The sequence below is a fragment of the Rhinoderma darwinii genome, chromosome 1 (genome assembly GCF_050947455.1).
Source record: "Rhinoderma darwinii isolate aRhiDar2 chromosome 1, aRhiDar2.hap1, whole genome shotgun sequence".
NCBI classification, from domain to species: Eukaryota; Metazoa; Chordata; class Amphibia; order Anura; family Rhinodermatidae; genus Rhinoderma; species Rhinoderma darwinii.
Window position 1 is genome coordinate 270,286,728 of NC_134687.1, and position 24,637 is coordinate 270,311,364.

The window sequence follows — 24,637 nt, forward strand, 5'->3', positions numbered from 1 at the left end:
AAGTCTCTTAACCCTTCAGGACGCAGCCTCTTTTGGCCTTGTGGCACAGCCGATTTTTTCAAATCTGACATGTGTCACTTTATGTGGTAATAACTTGGGAATGCTTTTACCTATCCAAGCGATTCTGAGATTGTTTTCTCGTAACATATTGTACTTTATGATAGTGGAAAAATTTGGTCGATAAATTCAATATTTATTAGTTAAAAACACCAAAATTTTTAGAAAATGTGCAAAAACTAGCATTTTTTTAAATTTTTATGTATATGCTTGTAAAACAGATAGCAATACTACACAAAATAGTCACTAGTTAACATTTCCCATATGTCTACTTTATGTTTGCATCGTTTTTTTGAACGTCCTTTTATTTTTCTAGGACGTTACAAGGCTTAGAATTTTAGCAGCAATTTCTCACGTTTTCAAGAAAATTTCAAAAGGCTATTTTTACAGGTACCAGTTTAGTTCTGAAGTGGTTTTGAGGGCCTTATATATTAGAATTCCCCAATAAATCACCCCATTTTAAAAATTGCACCCCTTAAAGTATTCAAAACAGCATTCAGAGAGTTTCTTAACCCTTTAGGCGTTTCACAGGAAATAAATGAAAGTAGAGGGGAAATTTACTAATTTCATTTTTTTTTTGCCGAAATTCATTGTAATACATTTTCTGTAACACAGAAGGTTTTACCAGAGAAAAGCAACTCAATATTTATTGCCCAGGTTCTGCCGTTTTTAGAAATATCCCCCATGTGGCCCTAGTGTCCTAATGGACCGAAACACCGGCCTCAGAAGCAATGAAGCACCTACAGGATTTTGGGGTCTGCTTTTTTTTAAGATTATATTTTAGGCACCATGTCAGGTTTGAAGAGGTCTTGTGGTGCCAAAACAGTGGAAACTCTCCAAAAGTAACCCCATTTTGAAAACTAGACCCCTCAAGGAATTTATCTAGGGGTATAGTGAGCATTTTGACACCATAGGTATTTTGCGATATTTAATGGAGTTAGTCTGTAAAAATGAAAATTACTTTTTTTCTGAAAAAAACATAGAAATTTGTATTATTTACAAGGAATAAAGAAGAAAATGCACACCAACATTTGTAAAGCATCTTCTCTCGATTACGGAAATACCCCATATGTGGTAATAAACTGCTGTTTGGACCCACAGAAGAGCTCAGAAGGGAAGGAGCACCTTTTGGATTTTGGAGAGCAGAGTTTGCTGGATTAGTTTTCAGTGCCATGTCACGTTTGCAACCCAAGTGACCCCATTTGGGAAATTACACCCCTCAATAAGCTTTTCTAGGGGTATAGGTAGCATTTATATCACACAGGTTTTTTTTTTTGCAGAATTTAGTGGAATTAGGCCGTAAAAATGAATATCAACATTTTTGTCCACTAAAATGTTGGATTTTATATTTTCACAAGGGATAAAGGAGAAAAAGCCACCCTAAATTTGTAATGCAATCTCTCCAGAGTATGACAATACCCCATATGTGGTAATAATTGTTTTTTTAAAAAGAAATTAATTAACATTTGCAGGACTGATCCTTTTTTGCTTTTCTATTTTAGTTTTTCACTCCCCGCCTTCCAAACGCCATAACTTTTTTATTTTTCCATCAACAGAGCGGTGTGAGGGCTTATTTTGTGCGGGAAGAATTGCAGTTTCTATTGACACCATTTAAAGTACCATATAATGTACTGAGAACCAAAAACAAATTCTTTGCGAGGGGAAATTGGAAAAATTGCGATTCCTCCATTGTTTTTTTGGGTTTAGTCTTTACTGCTTTCACCGTGCGGTAAAAACGTCAAATTAACTTTATTCTGCAGGTCAAAACGATTACGGTGATACCAAATGTATATATATTTTTTTTATATTTTACTACTTTTAAAAAAATAAATAAAGTATGTTAAATAAAAAAAAAATAGCTTTGTATTAACACATTCGGAGAGCCATAACTTAGATTTTTTGGTCAATTGAGCGGTGTGAGGGCTTATTTTTGGCGGGATGAGCTGTAGTTTTTATTGGTACTTACAACTTTTTGATCACTTATTACATTTTATTTAGAGCCAAGGTGACCAAAAAACTGATTTTGGCGTTTTAAATGCTTTACTTCATGGCGTTCCTTATGCGCTAAAAATTACAGTTTTACTTTATTCTGCGGGTCGATACGATTACGGCAATACCATATGTATATAATTTTTTTTATGTTTTTCAGCGTTTGCACAATAAAATCACTTGTTTATAAAAGAACACATTTTCTGTGCCACCAAATTCTGAGAGCCATAACTTTTTTATTTTTCAGTCACAAAAGCTGTGTAAGGGCTTGTTTTTTGCGGAACGGGTTCTAGTTTTTATTGGGACTATTTTGGGGTGAATGCGACTTTTTGATCACTTTTTATTCGATATTTTGGGAGGAGTTGTGACCAAAAAAGTGATTCTGGCATTGTTTTTCGTTTATCCCGTGCGGGAAAAACATAGTTTTACAGATTCTGTCGAACGCGGTGATACCATAGAAAAAAACACAAAACATTTTTACACTTTTGTAAAACATTTTTATTACCTTTTTTTTTACTTTTTACACTTTCTTTTTTTTACCTGCAGCTCTGATCGCTGCTAGAATACATTACACTGCCTAGTAGTGTAATGTATACCAACTGTCAGTGTAACGTCACAGTCACTCTAACAGTAAGTTCACGAGGACCAGCCGGAGGCTGGTCCTCATAGGCTTCCATACATGGCAGACCCGGAGGCCTTTACCTGGCCTCCGGATGCCATCACAAGCATCAACAACCCCCGCAATTGCATGGGGGCTGCTGATGTGCTACAAACCCCCTAAATGCGGCAATCGCAATCAAGCGCCGCATTTAACAGGTTAATTGCCGAAATTAGCGGCGTTGAGCCGCTGATCAGCAACTGTGGAGTGTCAGCTGACCTCTCGGTTCCCGATGCACAAGGTCACCGACAGTGTGCATCGGGAATGACACAGCGACATCCTGTCACTCTGACAGGAAGTCTATCAGGAGGCTTGTCTTCATAGGCTTCCGTACATGGCAGACACTGAAACCATTACTTGGCCTCCGGTCACCATGCTAGCCATCTGTAAACCTCACGATTTCATTGTGAGCTCTGCCGATGTGCTAGGAACCCCTAAAATGCGGCGACTACAATAGATCGCCGCATTTAATGGGTTAATTGCCGAAATCAGTGGAAATGAGCTGCTGATCGGCAACAGTGGTGTGTCAGCTGTCGGGGACAGCTGGCCTCCCGGTTCACACTGTCCCCGACAGTGTGCACCGTGAACCGCGCAGAAACTGTACGTCCTGGTGCGCTGAGACACTGGCCACCGGGACATACAGTTGCGTCGTGGTGCGCCTAGGGTTTAAAGCAAAGCAGAGTTGACATTTTACAAAAAACATTTCTTCCTGTAACAGAGAAACAACTCTATATTTATTGCCTAGATTCAGAAGTTTTTAGAACTATCCACAATCTAGCCAGTGTGTGCTAATGGACTGAAACTCAGTTTGCCATGCCAACCATCAGCACCACCCGCGATCGCGTCGATCTGCTAAAAACCCCTTAAATGTAGCGGTCGCTATTGACCTCCGCATTTAGGGGGTTAATTGCAGAGATCACCGCCGTTGAACCGGGGACTGCTGATCTCCTGATTACCGGAAACGGTCCGTTAAGACTTCGAGGACTGGGAACGGTCCAGTAACTGTACGTCCTGGTGCGGGAAGTAATCTTTCGCCAGGACGTACAGTTACCAACTGATGCGGCTAGGGGTTAAAAGAGCATATTTTACAAATCCTTTTGTTTGGGCATACGTTGTTAAATGGACTCAGCACAAGCTCAAACTTTGAATCAGGATTCAGTCCCTAAGGGGTTGTTCACACAGTGCAGACTTGCATGTATTTTTAAAGTCAAAACCAGGAACAGAAACAAAACATAAGAAATATGTAAAGGAAGGCCTTAGGGGTCTGCCTGGATCCAATTCTGGTTTTGGCTAAAAAAATAAAATTAAAAAAAATGCAGGCAAAATCTGCACTGAATGAACAAGGCCCAAGTGTCGATCTCAAGAACTGGGAGCACTGTTTGTTTAGTCCCCATCTGTATGAAATGCTAGAAACATGAACTACATGCAACCTAGCAGATTTTAACCGCTTGCCGCTGCAGCTATTTTTAATTTTTTTATTTTTCTCCCCACATTCCAAAGGCCATAACTTAATTTTTCCGTCGACTACTTGAAGGAAGAGTTGTAGTTTTTCATGACAGTGTACTGGGAAACTGGAAAAAAAATCTATGTTGTAGAATGGTAAAAAACTAATTCCTCCATTGTTTTAAAGGGAATGTGTTGTTAGCAAAAAATGTATTTTTTTCTTTAGTTAAACAATTAGTGTGTAGGTGATTAAACATTGTTCTAATTTTTTTTATTTTTTTCACGAGTCAGGAAATATTATAAATTAGATTCTAATTTATAATATTTCCCAATGCTGGTCACTAGATGGAGCAATTCCCAAAATTGCAGCATTGCATGTGGTAAAATTGGGAAAAACTCACTCGCTCTAGTGAGCTCTCAGAATCCCCCCCTCCTTCATCCTGGCTAGTGCCGGGAGAAACGAGGGGATTGAACGGTCAAACCTCCTACACTGTGTGTCGCTATTTTTTGAGCTAACACACAGTGTAGTAAGTTTACATACAGTAGTAAACACACACTGAAACACGAACATACATAGAAATCACTTACCTGCTCCAGTCGCCACCGCTCCCTCCGGTACGTCCGCTGCTCCATGTGCACAAGTCCGGAAGCCGCGACCGGAAGTAGTAATCTTACTGTCCGACCGCGACTTCCGGTCCACAGGAAAATGGCGCCGGACGGCGCGCAGTTCAACTTGGACTGTGTGGGAGCGGCGCATGCGCCGTTCCCACACAGACAGTGTACACCATAGTGGATGGAACGGGCCCCGTTCGCATTCACTATGGGACTGGGGCTGCCGTACTCCATGTCTGTATGTGTCGTTAATCGACACATACAGAAATAGAGTAAAAAATGGCAGCCCCCATAGGGAAGAAAAAGTGTAAAAATAAAAAAAAGTAAAAACACAAAACACACAAATAAATATAAAAGTTTTTAATAAAAGACTAAAATCAAACTGATGTTAAAAAAATTTTTTCGGGACACTATTCCTTTAAGGGTTTCGCTTTTATGGTATTCATCATGCGATAAAAACAACATGTTAATTTCACTCTGTGGGACAATACAATTACAGTGATACCAAATTTATTTAGTTTATTTTTTACTACTTTACAAAGAAAAAACTAATTGTTACAAAAAATAAAATAAATAGGTCACCATATTCGGAGAGGACCTCTAGTTTTAAGGCCCTGTTCACACAGTTTTTTTTGCATTCAGAAAATTCTGCCTGGAAAAATCAGCTCCGTTTTTTTTAAGTGGTTTTGCAGCACCCGCGTTTGAGGCCTTTCTTTTTTTTTTAGCTAGCTCAACAGAAAGGGGAATTTTACACTGAGTTTTTTGATGCGGAAACCGCGTCGGAAAACGCACCAAAAACCGGCCGAAAATGGCTCCCATTGATTTCAATGGGAGGCGGAGGCATTTTTTCCCTGCGAGCGGAAAAAAACGTCTCGCGGGAAAAAGAAGGGACATGCCCGATTTTCGGGCGTTTACGCCTCTCACCTGCCACGGACATCAATGGGAGGCAGAGTAAGCGTATTTGGCTGTGTTTTTTGCCCGTGGCGCTCAATGGCTGTGGGCAAAAAACGCTGCAAATATCGGCGTGCAGGCAGAGCAAAATCTGCCTCAAAATTCAAAACTGAATTTTGAGGCACATTTTCCGCCTGCAAAAAAGATGGATTACTTACCGGCAATCTGTTTTTCATGAACCTATGATAGCACCCCTGGAGAGACATCCCATTCGCTGGACAGGAAGCCCGACGATATAAAAAAAAGGACACACACCCAGTACTTAGAAAGAACTTAGGATGAGAATTAGTTATCTATTATTCATATATACACCGAGTGTGTATAGACACACACCCGTATTCATTTGTTATATCTTTTTTTTATCCCGCGCCACCTTAGTGAAAAACCACCTCACACTGTAAATATATCTCTCTAATATATATATATAATATATATATACACACATACACACACACACACACACACACACACACACAAAAAAGCAGAGGATTGGAGCAGCACTGTGAACAAATGCCTGACTAGGCTGGTACAAAGCTTCAAAAATAAAGGAGTGACCTCTCCTTATATGTTAGATATCCAAAAAAAGAGAACGTGAAGCAGCACTCAAATAAAGTGAATTTATTCATCCAACATGGAACCACAACGTTTCACCTCCTCTATGAAGGCATTTTCAAGTTGAAAATGCCTTCATAGAGGAGGTGAAACGTTGTGGTTCCATGTTGGATGAATAAATTCACTTTATTTGAGTGCTGCTTCACGTTCTCTTTTTTGGATATATATATATATATATATATATATATATATATATATACACACACACACCCCAAGTTAGTTTACTGAAGAGGGGGGGGAACTAGGGGGGGGGGTGCTGTCATAGGTTCATGAAAAACAGATTACCGGTAAGTAATCCATCTTTTACCCTTTCACCTATGACAGCACCCCTGGAGATGTAAAATAGAACCCCAGTTCTAGGGTGGGACTACAAATTGTAGAACTTCCTGACTGAATGCAACTGTAATCTATAATGTTTAATAAAGGTGTGGGGTGAGCTCCATGTAGCCGCCCTGCAAATCTGGTCTAGAGATATGTTGGCTCTTTCAGCCCAAGATGTAGATACAGATCTGGTGGAATGAGCTCCGAAGAACTCTGGGCAGAAATTTGAACCTTTAATGTACTGGGCTTGAGGTTTTTGTCTAGCCCTGCCTGGAGAAAGTCTAAAATCAGGGGAATATCTGGATCTGCTATGGATCTATATCAATTCCTGTAAAGGTAAGAAAAGCTTTCCAGACCCCAAAATATATCTTAGAGGTAACCTGTTTTCTACTTGACCGTAAAGTAGGGAGATGACAGTTTCAGAGATACCCCTTTTCCTGAGGATTAACCTCTCAGCCTCCAAGCTGTAAGATGCAGCTTGGAGATGTCTGGATGAACTACTGGGCCCTGAGACAGGAGATCTAGTCTGTCTGGCAGGATCCATGGTTTGGTTACGGACAACTTCCTCAGCCAGGTGAACCACGGCCCCTTTGGCCAAAATGGAGCAATCAGGATTACCGAGGAAGTGTCCCCTCTGATCCTTTTTAAAACTCTTGGAAGTAGACAGAGGGGGGGGGGGGTATAACCCTGTTCCAGGCCCCAACTCTGGGAGAGAGCATCTACGGCTACTGGATATTCCCTGGGATCTAGGGAAAAGAATCTCGGTCTCTTCTTGTTCTCCCTGGTAGCAAACAGGTCTATGGAAATATTCCCCCACCAGGCCACAATCATCGGGACGACGTCCTGATTCAGGGACCACTCCGACTGCAGCAACGGTCTTCTGCTCAAGAAGTCTACTACCCGATTGTCCCTTCCCCTTAGATGGACAGCTGAAAGGAATGATAGATGTAGCTCGGCTAGGGAAAAGATCTCTGTAGCTAACTTCATCAGAAGTCCTGACCTTGTACCTCCCTGATGGTTTATGTATGCTACTGTAGAAGTGTTGTCTAAAAGAATCTTTACCCTTTTTTCCGAAAGTATAGGAATCGTGTCTTTTATTGCCTGAAGTACTGCCCCCAGCTCCCTGTAGTTGGAAGATCTTATGGAGGTTTGAGGATCCCACTGACCCTGAAGGCCGACGGATTTGCCATGAGCATCCCACCCCCAAGGAGTTGCATCTGTTGTAATGTTCAGGGTTGGGGACATTTCCCATGAAACACCCTTCCTGAGGTTCTCTACCTTCATCTACCACCTGAGCGAGAGTTGGGCTACCGAGGAAAGGAGCAGGGAGTGATCTAGTGAGTGCTTGCTTCCCACTTTTCTAATATGTCCCTCTGCAGAGGTCTGGACCTAAACTGAGCCCACATTATGGCCGGGGTACAGGAGGTGAAGAGGCCTAGGACCGACATAGCCCTTCTGAAAGAAGTCAAAATGATCCACAGGAGGACTGAGACCCTTTCTATCAAAGGCTGGATCTTTCCCTTAGGGAGCAAAATAAATCTAGAAGGATCCCCAAAAAACTGCATCTTTTGGATGGGGTTAAGTTTGATTTGTTCATGTTTATATTCCAACCTAGATCTGTCAAAGTCGATTGTACTGACTGTAGATGGAGTGTCTATGCTTGGGCGGTGTCTGCCACCATCAAAAAAAGTCGTCTAGGTAGGGAATGATCAGAATGTCCTTTGTTTGTATATAGGATGTCATTTCTGATATAATCTTGGTAAAGACTCTCGTCTGAGAGATGCCAAACGGGAGTGCCCTGTATTGGAGGTGGATTAGGGAGTCGTTCAAAACTACTGCCACCCTCAGATATTACTGGTGAGTGATGCAAACAGGGACATGTTAATAAACATCCTCCAGATCTATTGATGCCATCATACAGTCCTTGAAAAGAAGATTTACTCTAGAGGGGATATTTTCCATCCGAAATGTTTTGTAAATCAGGAAGGCGTTCCCAGTTTTTATGATATCTAGAACCAATTTGTACGAGGAGATCCTTTCCCATTCTTGATAGAAAAGGGATAAGCAACCTCCTACCCCGCTCCCTCTGGCGTCATTGCTGGTGATCTTTATTCTTGGGATCGCTCTGAGGCCTAAACGAGAAACCCCTGTTCTTTTTAGGGGATTTAGAGGATCTAAAATCCTGTCCCTTGGAAATGGGTTTTCTATTAAATTTCCTGGGATGAAAGGAGTCTGGTTTGCCCTTGGTAGGAAACCCATTCCTCCTATCGGATGCTTTCTCCAGGAGATCATCCAGTGGGGGGCCAAACCAAAAAATCTCCTGAACAAGGAATAGCACAAAAACTTTCCCTTTGGAGTCTGCATCTCCCTTCCATGTCTTCAGCCATATTGCTCTTCTGGCTGAGTTGGAAAAGGCTGCGGATCTGGCGGCCAGACGGACCGAGTCCACCGAGGCATCAGCCAAAAAAAATCTGTGGCCTTGGACAAAACCGGGAGGGAAGCCAGTATCTGATCTCTAAGGGTCTTGTCCCGGAGATGAAGCTCTAACTGAGCTATCCAGATCCTGAGAGACCTGGCTACACAAGTAGATGCAATACCTTGCTTAAATGCACCTGCAGAGGTTTCCCAGGTTCTTTTTAGGTAATAGTCTTCTTTCCTATCCATAGGATCAGGGAGAGACCCAAGATCCTCAAACGGGAAGGCTTTTTTCCTGGATATCTCGCTACCGGGGCACCCAGTCGTGGAAAACTATCCCAGTCTTTACTTAAGTAAAGTAAAAGTATCCTCCACAAAAGTGATATTTTCGCTTCAAAATCTTGGGAATGCCTAATTTCCTGTCAGGGTTCTTCCATTGCCTCTTAATGAGGCTGGTTATATTCCCGTGAACAGGAAAAGTCCTTTGTTTCCTAGGACCCAGGCCCTCAAACAATGTCCTGAACAGACCGGCGTTCCTTGGAGTCATCGATATTCATAGTGGCCCGGACTCTTTAAGAAGTTGGTCTATGTCATGGCTGGGAAGAAGTTCTTCCCTCCCCCATCCTCGTCAGAGGAAAAACTCTGAGGAGCCTAGCTCCCCTTCCTCCTTAAACCTTTCCTCTCGCTAGAGAAATTAGAAACACCTAGCTCTTGCCGTGTCTTGCCAGACGAGGTGCTAGGACGATCCTGATTCTTTCTGAGGGATCTAAGGGAGCTCTTAACCTCTGTACGCACTATATCTCTTATGCTAGAGACAAGGCTAGTGGATTCTTCTGCCAGGATCTTATCTAAACCAAACTGGCATAACCTTGTCAAATTTTTTCCCGGGACCCTCTCTGACCTAGGAAACATGAATATACAAGGAAGGACAAAATCAATAATGGAAAAAAAGGTTGGTCCTACCATGCTTCCTAGAAGATCCCATTTTGTTTTAAAGTACCAGACTGGAGATCGTTCCACGCGTCCTGCTGCTTCCACGCTGGTTGCTTTGCTGGAGAAGGAACCGTTCTGGTTCAGGCCTTCAAATAGGCCTAGGATTGGTTGGGCCTAGGATTGGCAGGGGAGGCTCCCAGGCCACGACTCGAGAGTTAGAAAGAGGGGGGCAGTTTATCACCCCCCCCCCCCCCAAGCGATGCGATCGCGAGGTGCTGATGGTTGCTACGACAGCCTGGAGGTCTAATGAAGGCAACCAGGTCTGCCATTTTTGTGCTACTATTAATAGAAGCCTTTCAGAAAGACGACATACTACAATACATTAATGCCAGTGATCGCTGGTTCAAGTCCCCTAAGTGGATTAGTTAAAAAAATATATATAACACAAACATAATTGGTATCGCCGCGAACATAAAAGTCTGAACTACTACAATATATCATTATTTAACCCGCAAGGTGTACACAAAAAAAAATAAGAGAAAAAACGGCCAGAAGCGCTGGTTTTTTTGGTCACCTCCACAAAAAAATGGAATAAAAGTGATCAAAAACACTGCATGTACCCCAAAATGGTAGTATTGAAAACTACAGCTTGTCCCGCAAAACATATGCCTCATGACGCTTAAAATCGGCAGAAAAAAAAGAAAAAAAAAAAAAAGTCATGGCTCAGAATTTGATGACAAAGTAAATTTTATTTTTCACAATCAGTTTTTGGTAAAAAGTAGTAAAGTAAAGAAAGAAAAAAAAATAAAAAATACTATATAAATTTGATATCACCATAATCTTGTTGACCCGCAGAATAAAGTTAACATGTCTTAATTGCACAATGAATTCTGTAAAATCGAAGCGCAAAAACCAATGGAGGAATCGCGGTATTTTTCAATTTCTACCCCACAAATACAATTTTTACCGTTTCCCAGTACATTATATGGTACCATGAAAAACTACAACTCGTCCCACAAAAATCAAGCCCTCATAGGACTATAATCGGCCAATATAAAAAAAAAAGAAAAAAAAAAAGGAGTTATGGCTTTTGGAAGGTGGGGGAAGAATTTTTTTTTTTATTGGAAACTGGAAAAATGGCTGCGGCCGGAAGGGTTAAAAGGACTTCCTGCTATGGAGGACTCTTTGGCTAATTAGAATAAGGCGCGTTGAGGCGTTTAAAGTTCTTGTTTAGAGTTTTGGAAGAACCAAGACATCCTATAAATGTATGTGGACTGTGCTTTTCACAATACCATGCCAGCGGTGTAAACCGCTTGGGGGAGAGAAAATCTCGTGATAAACTGCCTTTAACCCCTTCCCGCCATTTCACGTAACTGTACGTCATGGGATGTGGTCTGTTCCAGCATCTCCACGTACAGTTACGTGAACGCTTTAAACTGTCGCCGCGCCGGGATGTGCGGCGGCAGTTTAAAACAGACGGCTGTCTGAGACAGCCAAGAAGTTGAGGATGCCGGCCGAGGATGGACCAATTGCAGATGGACCAATCACAGGTTAGTGTGACGTTTCGAACAATTTAAACTTCCGCCACACATCCTGGTGCGGCGGAAGTTTGAAAAAGACGGCTGTCAGAGACAGCCTAGCAACTCTGGATGCCGGCCGAGGACCAATCACAGCTGTCCTCGGCCGGCGATCGCTGTGACTGGTCCATCAGTGCAGATGGACCAATCACAGCTTAGTATAATTTCCCTTACAGGTAGAACTCATTCTTTTTTACGAAATACGGCTGTCCAAGACAGCCTATTAACAGGGGATGCCAGTCGAGGACCAACCACAGCTGTCCTCGGCCGCCGATCGCTGTGACTGGTCCATCAGTGCTGATGGACCAATCACAGTTTATTATGACAGTTGGAGAGGCGAGTTTAGTGTAGTCTCCGTCTCTGACCGCTTCACTTCTGTCAGGGAAGCGATCAGAGAAAGAGCGATTGCTAGTTAGAGTAAAATTTATAATTAACTATATAAATTAACCCCTGGATCACCCAGCAGCCAATCTACTGTGCCCTATACAGGTGTCCTGTGACCTATACAGGTGTCCTGTGACCTATAAAGGTGTCCTGTGCCATGTGCCCTATACAGCTCTCCCGCGACCTATACAGCTCTCCCGCGACCTATACAGCTCTCCCGCGACCTATACAGCTCTCCCGCGACCTATACAGCTCTCCCGCGACCTATACAGCTCTCCCGCGACCTATACAGCTCTCCCGCGACCTATACAGCTCTCCCGCGACCTATACAGCTCTCCCGCGACCTATACAGCGGTCCCGCGACCTATACAGCGGTCCCGCGACCTATACAGCGGTCCCGCGACCTATACAGCGGTCCCGCGACCTATACAGCGGTCCCGCGACCTATACAGCGGTCCCGCGACCTATACAGCGGTCCCGCGACCTATACAGCGGTCCCGCGACCTATACAGCGGTCCCGCGACCTATACAGCGGTCCCGCGACCTATACAGCGGTCCCGTGACCTATACAGCGGTCCCGTGACCTATACAGCGGTCCTGTGACCTATACAGCCGTCATCGCTACCGTCCTGTATTCTGCGCCTAATTGGGACATACCAAACTCCATCCACCTGCGTTGGACACCTGTTACCCGGGAGTTTTTGTAGATCTATTAAAAAAAATACCTTGGTTTTAGGGAAAAACACAAAACAAAAAAAAAACTAAAAAAAAAAAAAGTTTTACGTTACTTTCAACGCCAGTGACACCTTGTTCGTTTACAGAAGAAAAAAAAGACTAAGTGTCTGTATACTGCCAAAGAGGCATGTGCCATGCTCTTTGAGGACTCTGATTCTTGTAGTGGGGAAGGGGTGACATTTTTAGTGTCCTCTTCGTCTAGTGACTCGTCTACTGATGAACCGCCACGTAGGCGTCCAAGGGTAGGCGTCAGTAGTGCACAATCGCAGCCCAGTACAGCTGACTCCACATGGATCCCCGCAGATAATTTTGTGCCCCAGGTGCCTGAATTCACTGCGACTCCAGGCATCAATGTAGATACCGCAGGCTTCAGTGAAATGAACTATTTCCAACTGTTCTTCACTGATGACCTTGTAAATTTGATTGTGGTACAAACGAACATATATGCCCAGCAATTTATTTTCCGCAATCCAAATAATTTTTTTGCCAGGCCCCAAAAATGGACCTCCACAAACCTCACTGAAATCCGCAAGTTCTGGGGACTTCTATTGAGTATGGGCATTACCAAAAAACACACGATACGTTCCTATTGGAACAGAGACATCCTTTATCATTCCCCTCTTTATTTTCTTGCCATGCCCAGGGCCCGTTTTGAAATTGTATTAAAATTCATTCACTACAACAATAACGATGAGTGCCCACCCCCAAAACGACCCCAATTATGATAGACTGTATAAAATTAGGCCAGTAGTTGACCACTACAACTTAAAATTCAGTCAGGTCTATACGCCCCAAAAATGCCTTGCAGTGGACGAATCCCTAGTCCACTTTAAAGGCAGATTACACTTCCGCCAGTACCTGCCCAATAAAAGGGCTAGGTATGGCGTGAAGCTGTATAAGGCCTGTGAAAGTGTGTCTGGGTATACACTGCGCTTTCGTGTATATGAAGGGAAGGATTCTAAGATCGAGCCACCAAACTGTCCCCCTGTCCTGGGAATAAGTGGGAGGATAGTATGGGATTTGATCCACCCCATACTAGACCAAGGATACCACTTGTATGTGGACAATTTTTACAATAGCGTCCCCCTCCTGAAGTGCCTTTCTGCCAGGGGCACACTAGCATGTGACACAATTCGGCGAAATCAAAAGGGTCTCCCCAAGTCCTTTATAGATCATAAACTGCGCCGTGGGGAAAGCAGGGCTGTTTGCTCCGAAAATTTGATGCTTGTCAAATATAAAGACAAGCGTGATGTCTTTATTTTGACCACACTGCATGCTGATCGATCCACCCCAGTTCCAGTCAGAGGAGCAACAGAGCAGACCATCAAGCCTGTGTGCATCCAGGACTATAACCAATTCATAGGAGGGGTGGATCTTTCGGACCAGGTACTGCAGCCCTACTGTGCCCTAAGAAAATCTAAGGTGTGGTATAAAAAATTGGCGGTATACCTCACCCAAGTGGCACTCTATAACACCTTTGTTCTCTACAGAACAGCAGACAATACGGAGACTTTCCAGGGATTCCAAGAAAAAATTATTTAAAAAATTATTTTTGGAGACCAGGAAGCAGAGGGCAGCAGTGAAGGTAGCAGCACTTCTGGGATCTCCAGAATAATACATGGCCAGCATTTCCCAGGAGTACTCCCCCCCCCCCCCCACAGAAAAAAAACCAAAAACCCCAGAAAAGGTGTCGAGTTTGCTCAAGCAGAGTGATTAGGAAAGACACCACTCACTACTGTATGACCTGTCCCTCTAAACCAGGCCTCTGCATCGGAGAATGCTTCCGTTTTTATCACACCTCTGTTGATATTTGTTAAATCTAATTTTTACTACTCCAATGACATCACATCCATTCCATTTATTTCTTAAATACCCACTGGGCATTTATTTTCCAAATTAACTTGATAGCTCAATAATACCACACCCGCCTCCCCCCCCTCCCCCAAAAAAATACAAATTCCCATTATACCTCTAGATGAATACTGTGCTTGGAAGGGTGCAATTTTATTAAATGAGGCATTTCTTGAACTTACTTTATGTTCTGGAGCCTCTGCAAACATAAGGTAGGCCTTCCCTTCTGAGCCCTACAGTGTGCCCAGGCAGCAGTTAATGGCCACATATGGGGTATTGGCCTTATCCGGAGAAATTGCACAACAAATTTGGGGTGCTTTTTTTTTTTATTACCATTGTATAAAAGAAAAATTTGAGGATAAAGCAGGATAAGCTTTATTGGAGAAAATTAAATTCTGCATTTTCACGGCCCAGTGTTTACAACTTCTAAGAAGCACCTTTCGAGTCAAAATGCTCACTACACCCCTAAATAAATTCCTTAAGGAGTGTAGTTTACAAAATGGGGTCACTTCCTGGGGGTTTCCACTGTACTTGTACCACAGTAGCTCTGCAAATGCGACATGGCACCCGAAAACCATTCCAGACATATCTGAGCTTCAAATAGCGCTACTTCCTTTCTGAACCCTGTCGTGGGTCCAAACAGCAATTTAATACCACACATGGGGTATTCCCGTAATCGGGAGAAGTTGCTTTACAAATTTTGGGGTTCTTTTTCTCCTTTATTACTAGTAAAAATTAAACATTTCTACGTTTTCTCAGAAAAAAAGTCGATTTTCATATTCACGGCCGAATTCCACTAAATTCTGCAAAAAACCTGTGGGGTCAAAATGCTAACTATACCACTAGGAAAATTCCTTGAGGGGTTTAGTTTCCAAAATGGGGTCACTTTTGGCGTGTTTCCAATGTTTTGGTCCCTGCAGGACGTTGCAAACGCGACATGTCACCGAAAACCAATCCAGCAAAATCTGGACTCCAAAATTCAAATGGCGCGGTTTCTCTTCTGAGCCCTGCCGTGGGTCCAAACAGCAGTTTATTACCACATATGAGGTATTCGTAATCGGGAGAAGTTGCTTTACAAACTTTGGGGTTCTTTTTCTCCTTTATTCCTAGTAAAAATTAAACATTTCTACGTTTTCTCAGAAAAAAAAGTCGATTTTCATGTTCATGGCCGAATTCCACTAAATTCTGCAAAAAACCTGTGGGGTCAAAATGCTAACTATACCACTAGGAAAATTCCTTGAGGGGTGTAGTTTCCAAAATGGGGGCAATTTTGGGGGGTTTGCACTGTTTTGGTCCCTCCAGGACGTTGCAAACATGACATGGCATCGAAAATCATTCCAGCAAAATTTGTGCTCCAAAACCCAAATGCCGCTGTTTCCCTTCTGAGCCCTGCCGTGGGTCCAAACAGCAGTTGCCGTAATCGGGAGAAAGTGCTTTATAAACGCTGGGGTTCTTTTTCTCCTTTATTCCTTTGAAAAATAAAAAAATTCTATGTTTTTTCAGAAAAAAGGTGGATTTTCAATTTTACAGACTTATTCCAATATATCTAGCAAAAAACCTGTGGGGTTAAAATGCTAACTACACCCCTCGATAAATTCCCTGAGGGGTGTAGTTTCCAAAATGGGGTCACTTTTGGTGGCTCTCCACTGTTTTGGCACCACAAGACCTCTTCAAGCCTGACATGGTGCCTAAAATGTATTCTAAAAAAAGGAGGCCCCAAAATCCTCTAGGTGCTCCTTTGCTTCTGAGGTCCGTGTTTCAGTCCAAGACGACACTAGGGCCACATGTGGGATATTTCTAAAAACTGTAGAATCAGGGTAATGAATATGGAGTTGCAATTCTTGGCTAAAATGAATTTTGGCAACAAAAAAAAACGAAATTGGTAAATTTCACATCTAATTTGCTTTAATTCCTGTGAAACGCCTAAAGGGTTAAGAAACTTTTTGAATGCTGTTTTGAATACTTTGAGGGGTGCATTTTTAAAAATGGGGTGATTTATGGGGACTTTCTAATATATAAGGCCCTCAAAGCCACTTGAGAACTGAACTGGTCCCTGTAAAAAGAGGCTTTTGAAATTTTCTTGAAAATGTGAGAAATTGCTGCTAAAGTTCTAAGCCTTGTAACGTCCTAGAAAAATAAAAGGACGTTCAAAAAACGATGCAAACAAAGTAGACATATGGGGGATATTAACTAGTAACTATTTTGTGTGGTATTACTATCTGTCTTCCAAGCAGATACATTTAAATTTAGAAAAATGCAAATTTTCAACAATTTTCTCTAAATTATGGTGTTTTTCACAAATAAATACTGAATTTATCGACCAAATTTTTTCACTAACATCAAGTACAATATGTCACGAGAAAACAATCTCGGAATCGCTTGGCTAGGTGTAAGCATTCCGGAGTTATTACAACATAAAGTGACACATGTCAGATTTGAAAAAATAGGCTGTGTCCTGAAAGCCAAAACAGGCTGTGTCTTGAAGGGGTTAAGGTAGCCCATGTAAAAAAATATTTACAGGAGCTTGTGTAAAAAAAAAAAATAAAAAAAAATAAAACAAATACAAAAACTAGATTGTGATATGACCTACCGTACAATTCCCACCAGAAGTGAAAGACCCCAGAGGGCTGTGCTGGTGGTCCACCAATTATCAGACCTGATGTGAATAATTCCAGCATCTGCGGCCCAGGCCATATGCTCACATGGATAGTACAGCTGGTCAAATATGTTGCCCAAGACAGAGATCCACCTGATGAGGCAGTCTTTTTCCTAGCGGCATATAAACAGAGAAAAATTTTACGCAACACATTTACTTTTATTTAGTTGCATGTGTTTCATCAAATGGAATCGGTCAACATGGTCTCCTCCTCATTCCCCCCTGTAATGTCAGGATAGGTGAAAAGACACCGATTCCAGATCTGTCATTTTTAAACTTAATGCTCACTTCCATTCCGCCGCGGTAAGCCTGAAAACGGACCGTGCACCGCGTGCTAATGAAGCAGTTAAGAGTCCTGCTGTAATATTTATTCAAGCTTAGGAGTCCAGGGTATAGCAATCCCGCACACGGGCCTTATGTGGGCTCATTGTGGGGGAATGCAATTGAGCACAAAAACAAAAACCGATAAAGTTGGAATACGCGTCTTTTCACCTATCAATTACAGTAGTTTTGTTTTAGGGAGAAGGGGGGGTTTCCATTGCGTCAGATGCTCTTTAAAGTAATACAAATAGTTTATGTTGTGATAGGACAGAGGTATACCTAGCAATAGTATCGAGATAAGAAGAAAAAAAACAAACAGCAAAAAGTTCAGAGAAAGGTTTATGAAGAGAACAAGTTCAATCATAAGAAAAAAGAAACGCTATTCAGACAATATAAAAGATCTGCAAATCATAAGGTGTTTAAACAATAAAAATGGTACCTCGTAACACACACAAACAAGGATCCATGGCCGCTATTAAAAATGAGCAAATGTGTAAAAGTACCCGATTTCAGATTTTTGTCATATAATGCAATGAAGGCTGAAATGTTGAAATATAAAGACTTACAGTACTTCAGCATCCATAGTCTTATATAGGAGGAATACAACTCGGTTATAGAAAAATTAACATGTTGTCAAGACAAGTTGTCAAAGATTCGTCCAAGTAGACAACAGAAACAACGGCTTCACAGGCTCTGAAATACAAATCGGCCCATTGCTTATCAACCATGTTTTAGAAGACCTACACGGGTCATCCACAGTAAAATGAAGTGCTGGCGGTGTGTATTGCCACAAGACGCAGACACTTTGCTCCACTGAGAGACCAAAGGGGTTTCCTTTCAGGCAAACTTGTTTCCCCCATTTCCCTCTCCAATCTTTTTGGCTAAATAGGGCCCGGGTTTAGAGAACTATCCCTCCTTCCCTTGGTGGCACGCAAATGGCCTTGAAAAAGGTTCTTCTCCTCTATCCCCTCAGGCCTTCTTTCTTATGAAGTAATTAAGGCCTTATTCACACGAACGTGTCAGTTTTGTGCAGCCGACATCATTATGACACTCCCTTTTTACGTGACGACACAGCAAAGGAGGGGATTTTATGTCTCCCTTCTCTTCTTTACCAGTTGTAGCGCGAATCACTCGCGTCACCCGGAAGCGCTTCCGTGTGCGATTTGCACGCACCCATTGACTTCAATGGGTGCGTGCTGCGCGAAACACGGGCAAGTATAGGACATGTCGTGAGTTTTATGCAGCGCACATACGCTGCATGAAATTCACTGACAGTCTGAACGGCCCCATTCACTAATATAGGTCCTTGCAACGCCCGTGAAAATGACGCGCGTATCACGGACCTATAACACGTTCGTGTGAATAAGGCCTAAGGGGAAGGTGTCATGATTTATTATATTGCTTTTAATATAATGTAAACAAAAATTGTATTTATTTGTGTGGTCACTTTCTACTTTTTAATGTATTTATACTTTTACTTCTCTATGGGGGCAGCCATTTTTTCATTTCTGTATGTGTCGATTAACGACACATACAGAGATGGAATTCGGCAGCACAACGCATAGGACACCATGAACGGCAGCCGTTCATTGCCTCTGCTATCTGGCTCTGTACTGCGCAGACGCAGGTCAGTCACACAGCAGGGAAGCTGGTTTGCAGGGAGATAGCAGGCGCCATTATGAAGACCAGCTGCACTGCAGGTAAGGTGTGTGTCGCTCTGTCCCCCTCTCTCTGTCTCTCTCTCACAGACCCCCCGCTCTCGTGACTCCCAACGGGCCGCCCATGCATTGCAGACTACGAGCTGACTTAAACGGCCCTTGTATTCTGCTGACGATACCTGCAGTGCAGCCGTGGAGTGTCATCCCCTGCCGGTTTATTATCAGTGCAGCTCCTGCCGATAGAAGATCAGAACAAGCACGATATGTTAAGGGCCGTTGCTTCTTTGCGTTCCTTGAAAAATCCCTGCCCATGTATGTAGCAGTGCTGACTGTGTGTCAGATGGGGAGTGTGTGTGTGTGTGTGTGTGTAGTAGAGCTGAGTGTGTGTGTGTAGTAAAGCTGAGTGTGTGTGTGTGTAGTAGAGCTGAGTGTGTGTGTGTAGTAGAGCTGAGTGTGTGTGTGTAGTAGAGCTGAGTGTGTGTGTGTGTGTGTGTGTGTAGTAGAGCTGTGTGTGAGTGTGAGTGTGAGTGTGAGTGTGAGTGTGTGTGTGTTTCACTTCCATCACTCTAAGGGTATGTTCACACGCAGTGTTTTCAGCCGTTTTTCGGGCCGTAAATGTCCCGGAAAACGGCTGAAAAATCGGAAGCAGAACGACTACAAACATCTGCCCATTGGTTTCAATGGGAAATACGGCCTTCTGTTCCGTCGGGTGCATATCACTTCTTGGGACGTTTTTGGAGACGTTTTTCATTGACTATAGAAAAAAAAGCTCCAAAAAACGGCCGTAAAAAAACGAGAGTTTGATTAAAAAATGGCTGAAAATCTTTGTTTAGTAAGCGTGTGAACATACCCTTAGCCTTTTGGTGTGTCCTATAGCTTCTGCCAGCTGCAGAATCACACCCGAAATGGCAGTCGGACACTGCTTAGCAATTTGAAGACACCTTTTCCTCACTTGTAGGAGGGGGGGGGGTGAGATTCCCTCCCACATTTACGGCAAGTGTGAGTCAGGTTGCTTTGCCTTATTCACCTTGCTGTAATTCTGGGAAGTGCTCCCTCTGGTGGCCAACGTAGGAAAACATGTCAAATAATTATTACATTTTTAATACTTTCCACCATGTGGGGAAAAAAATACAAAATACAGCAAAAAACGTAATAATAGAAATAAGTAACTTACTAAAAAAAAAAAGTTTAATTCGCGACACATTCCCTTTAAAGAGGCTCTGTCACCAGATTTTGCAACCCCTATCTGCTATTGCAGCAGATAGGCGCTGCAATGTAGATTACAGTAACGTTTTTATTTTTAAAAAACGAGCATTTTTGGCCAAGTTATGACCATTTTCGTATTTATGCAAATGAGGCTTGCAAAAGTACAACTGGGCGTGTTGAAAAGTAAAAGTACAACTGGGCGTGTATTATGTGCGTACATCGGGGCGTGTTTACTACTTTTACTAGCTGGGTGTTGTGCATAGAAGTATCATCCACTTCTCTTCAGAACGCCCAGCTTCTGGCAGTGCAGACACAGCCGTGTTCTCCAGAGATCACGCTGTGTCGTCACTCACAGGTCCTGCATCGTGTCAGACGAGCGAGGACACATCGGCACCAGAGGCTACAGAGGATTCTGCAGCAGCATCGGCGTTTGCAGGTAAGTCGATGTAGCTACTTACCTGCAAATGCTGATGCTGCTGCAGAATCAACTGTAGCCTCTGGTGCCGACACGATGCAGGACCTGTGAGTGACGTCACAGATCTGCACTGCCAGAAGCTGGGCGTTCTGAAGAGAAGTGGATGATACTTCTATACACAACGCCCAGCTAGTAAAAGTAGTAAACACGCCCCGATGTACGCACATAATACACGCCCAGTTGTACTTTTACTTTTCAACACGCCCAGTTGTACTTTTGCAAGCCTCATTTGCATAAATACGAAAATGGTCATAACTTGGCCAAAAATGCTAGTTTTTTAAAAATAAAAACGTTACTGTAATCTACATTGCAGCGCCGATCTGCTGCAATAGCAGATAGGGGCTGCAAAATCTGGTGACAGAGCCTCTTTAAAGATAAATAATCCGCCCCAAATCGGAAATTTTCCATTATACACAACTTAACCCTTTCCTAATATGCCTATTTACGTCGGGAAAGGTTTTTAAAAATGGCGCCCGCTCAGAAGCAGAGCAGGACCCAGCGGCAGTGCTTGCGATCAGAAAGATCAAAAGGCAGGGAAGAAAAAACAAAAGCATAAAACTAAAAATTAGTCTGGCCCTGAAAGGGTTAAATATTGACTCACGACCCTACTTCGCAATTTTTATCCCCCCCCCCCCCCCGTCCTCTTAAATCTTTTGAGTACATACCGTATGTAAAACTTTCCCCACATTCTTGTGGTCTTATGTCCCTTGTCTATTCCAAATTGAACAGCGTTACCCATCATACAACTCACTCTTAGGGCGGATTCACACAAACGTGAATTGCGTCCGTGCAGGCCGCGTGGTTTTCACACGGCTCGCATGGACCAATAGAAGTGTATGGGGCAGTACAGACAGTCCGTGCTTTTTGCGCAGCGTTTGTCCGCTGCGTAAAAAGCGCGACATGTTCAATATCTCAGCGTTTTTCGCGCATCACGCACCCATTGAAGTCAATGGGTGCGTGAAAACCACGCAGGTCGCACGGAAGCACTTCCGTGCGAACTGGCTGTTTTGCGCAACAGCTGTCAAAAGGATGAATGTAAACAGAAAAGCACCATGTGCTTTTCTGTTTACAAACATCCAAATGGCGTGTCATAATGATGGCGGCTGCGCGAAAACCACGCAGCCGCGCATCATATGCTGCTGCCACACGGAGCTGTCAAGTGGCTTCTGCGCAGGCAAAACGCCGCGTGTTTTGCGTTCACAAAAACGCCACGTTCGTCTGAATCAGTCCTTATTTACACGATCGTTGCGCACCTTGGACATGAAAAACTACAGTTTCACGGCCGAGGTGCATCCGTGCTCGGCGCTGCGGGACACGATGTCACGCATCCACCATAGTTGAGAGTCTATGGAGTGATGCGTAAAAAGATAGGACATGTCCTATTTTCCCACGGACCGTTGAAACAACGGCTATGTGAACGGCCACATTCAATTACATATGTCCGTGGGACGGCCATTGAAACACATGGCTTATTTTCTGCAGTTTTTTCAGGCCGTAAACACCTGGAAAATGGCCGAAAAAAATCGCAAGCAGAAGGCCTCCAAACATCTGCCCATTGATTTATTTCAATGGGAAAAACGGCGTTCTGTTCTGACGGGCAGTTTTTTTACACGGCCGTTTGAGATGTTTTTCATGGACTATAGAAATCCGCTACAAAAACTGCCGTAAAAAAAAGTCTGAAAATCAGGAACTGTTTTCCCTTGAAAACAGCTCATATTTTCAGACGTTTTTGAGTTTGCATGTGAACATACCCTTATCTTACTAAGTGGGAAACAGATTGAAATGGCATAAGGGATAGAGATGATTGAAATGATGTGTGGGACGCAGTCTCATCCTGCTCTATTAATACAATTAGGGTATGTTTACACGCAGTGAGCAAAAACGTCTGAAAATACGGAGCTGTTTTAAGGCGAAAACAGCTCCTGATTTAACTACTCGCGTTTTTCGCTGCGTTTTTGGAGCTGTTTTTCAATGGAGTCAATGAAAAACGCCTCCAAAAACTTCCCAAGAAGTGTCCTGCACTTCTTTTGACTAGCCGTCATTTTATGCGCAGTATTTTGACAGCGAAGCGTAAAATAAAGGCTTGTGGGAACAGAACATCAAAAAAAACCATTGCAGGCAATGGGCAGATGTTTGTAGGCGTATTAGGGGCGTAATGGACAATATTGGGTTAATGAAAGATAGACAGAGATAGGAGCAGCATTCTGGCAGTGTAAACCAATATGGCAGGTGCTAGGCTTCAAAAAAAGGAGTGACCTCTCCTTAGAAGATAAATATCAAGAAACAAAGAGCAAGGAAGCAGCGCTTTAAAAAAAAAAAAAAAAAGGTGGATGTTTGAGGAGTAAACTTTTTATTTTTGAGTGCGGCTTCCTTGCTCTTTGTTTCTGGGTTAATGTGTGAGGTACATGATGGGGTTAATTACTATTAATGAGAGGCACATGGAGGTATTAAATTCATAGCACATTAATAAGTGAAAGAAAGCGAAGTGAAAGTTTTTATCTTATTTTTTTACAGCGTACATATCATAAATGTCACTAAATTTGTTATGCAGGTTATTACGGTCGCGACAATACCGAATGTGTATTTTATGTATTGTGAATTTATTTTAATCTTTATTGTAAAAAATTTGTATTTTTTTTTTTACTTTTTTATTTTTAAACTTTAATGTAATGGCATATATCTATATGCAAATACATTAGCCTGGGTACTGATAGGTATGTCCTAACAACTGCCTGTGTACTAAGTATGCCCTAACAACAGGAAATATGGTCAGACAGCCCTGGGGTCCTTTATTGGACCCCGAGCTGTCTGCCCATAAATGGTATGTCCCTCGATCGCGTCACAGGGCAATCAAAGGGGCATCCCCCTTCTCATTTTCCCCTTGAATGCTGCAGTCCGCTTTGAAATCAGCATTCAAGGGAATAGCGGCAGAGATGAGAGGTATCTGTGTAATACAGCCATTGCCCCGCTCCTGACAATAAGTGTGCGCGTGCAGTCAGCATGAGGTGATGCGGCCGGCGCTGCGCTAATGAGCAGCATTGCCAGCACTGAAGACAGATCATGGGGGTGTTTTGAAGAGCTCATTAGTGCAGCGCCGGCTTCATCACATCATGCTGACCGCGCACACACACACACACACTTGTCAGGAGCAGGGCAATGGCTGTATTACACAGCCGCAGCCCCGCTCTGACTACATTCATGTGTTACAATACTAAGATGCGTACTAAGCTGTGCTTAGTATCGAAATACATGAATTAACGGTATTGAACCGTTTGAGGGTGCACGGCATCAAAATAGGATGCATTGTGCAACCCTTGCTTCATGTATGCTCATCCCCACCTCTCAATTACTAGTCTCGTGTTTGCATAGTCCTGAAACCTTCGCAGGATATCTAACTTACACATCTCCCCTTTTTTCCTTGGCTCTCCTTCCCGCTTTCCTTGGATCTTTCTGCTTTTCTCGATACTTGTTTCAGTGCCAAAGGTTCCATTTTTGTGATTATACAGCTTTTTACACTGGAATGGCACACCTGCTGCACCTCATAAAGTCAATGTTTAATCTCCGTTACTTCTTTAAAAAAATTCTATTGTTTTTACAATGTAAAAGCTTCTGTGCTAGCTCTTGCCCGTATGTTTACTTATTGTGAAAATGTAATATAATTGTTTTGAAAAAGTTAAAAAAATAAAAATTAAATGTTTCCTGTAGTTCATAAAACGGTTCTTGTATAGCCTGGTTATCCCTACTCACACTTACATAATTTCTCCATTACTTTTACATGGACGG

The 24,637-nt window shown here is 42.8% G+C and overlaps 1 protein-coding gene across 3 annotated transcripts in view; it reads right to left on the minus strand.

Annotated features, from left to right (window-relative positions):
- The window catches only part of PEX11G (peroxisomal biogenesis factor 11 gamma), a 76,377-nt gene that overhangs the window by 14,668 nt on the left and 37,072 nt on the right, over positions 1-24,637 (minus strand). For all 3 annotated transcript variants that reach the window (XM_075863995.1, XM_075864002.1, XM_075864010.1), the window contains one exon: positions 17,129-17,307. In XM_075863995.1, the coding sequence (XP_075720110.1) occupies positions 17,129-17,307 (179 nt within the window). The remainder of the gene's footprint in view (positions 1-17,128; positions 17,308-24,637) is intronic.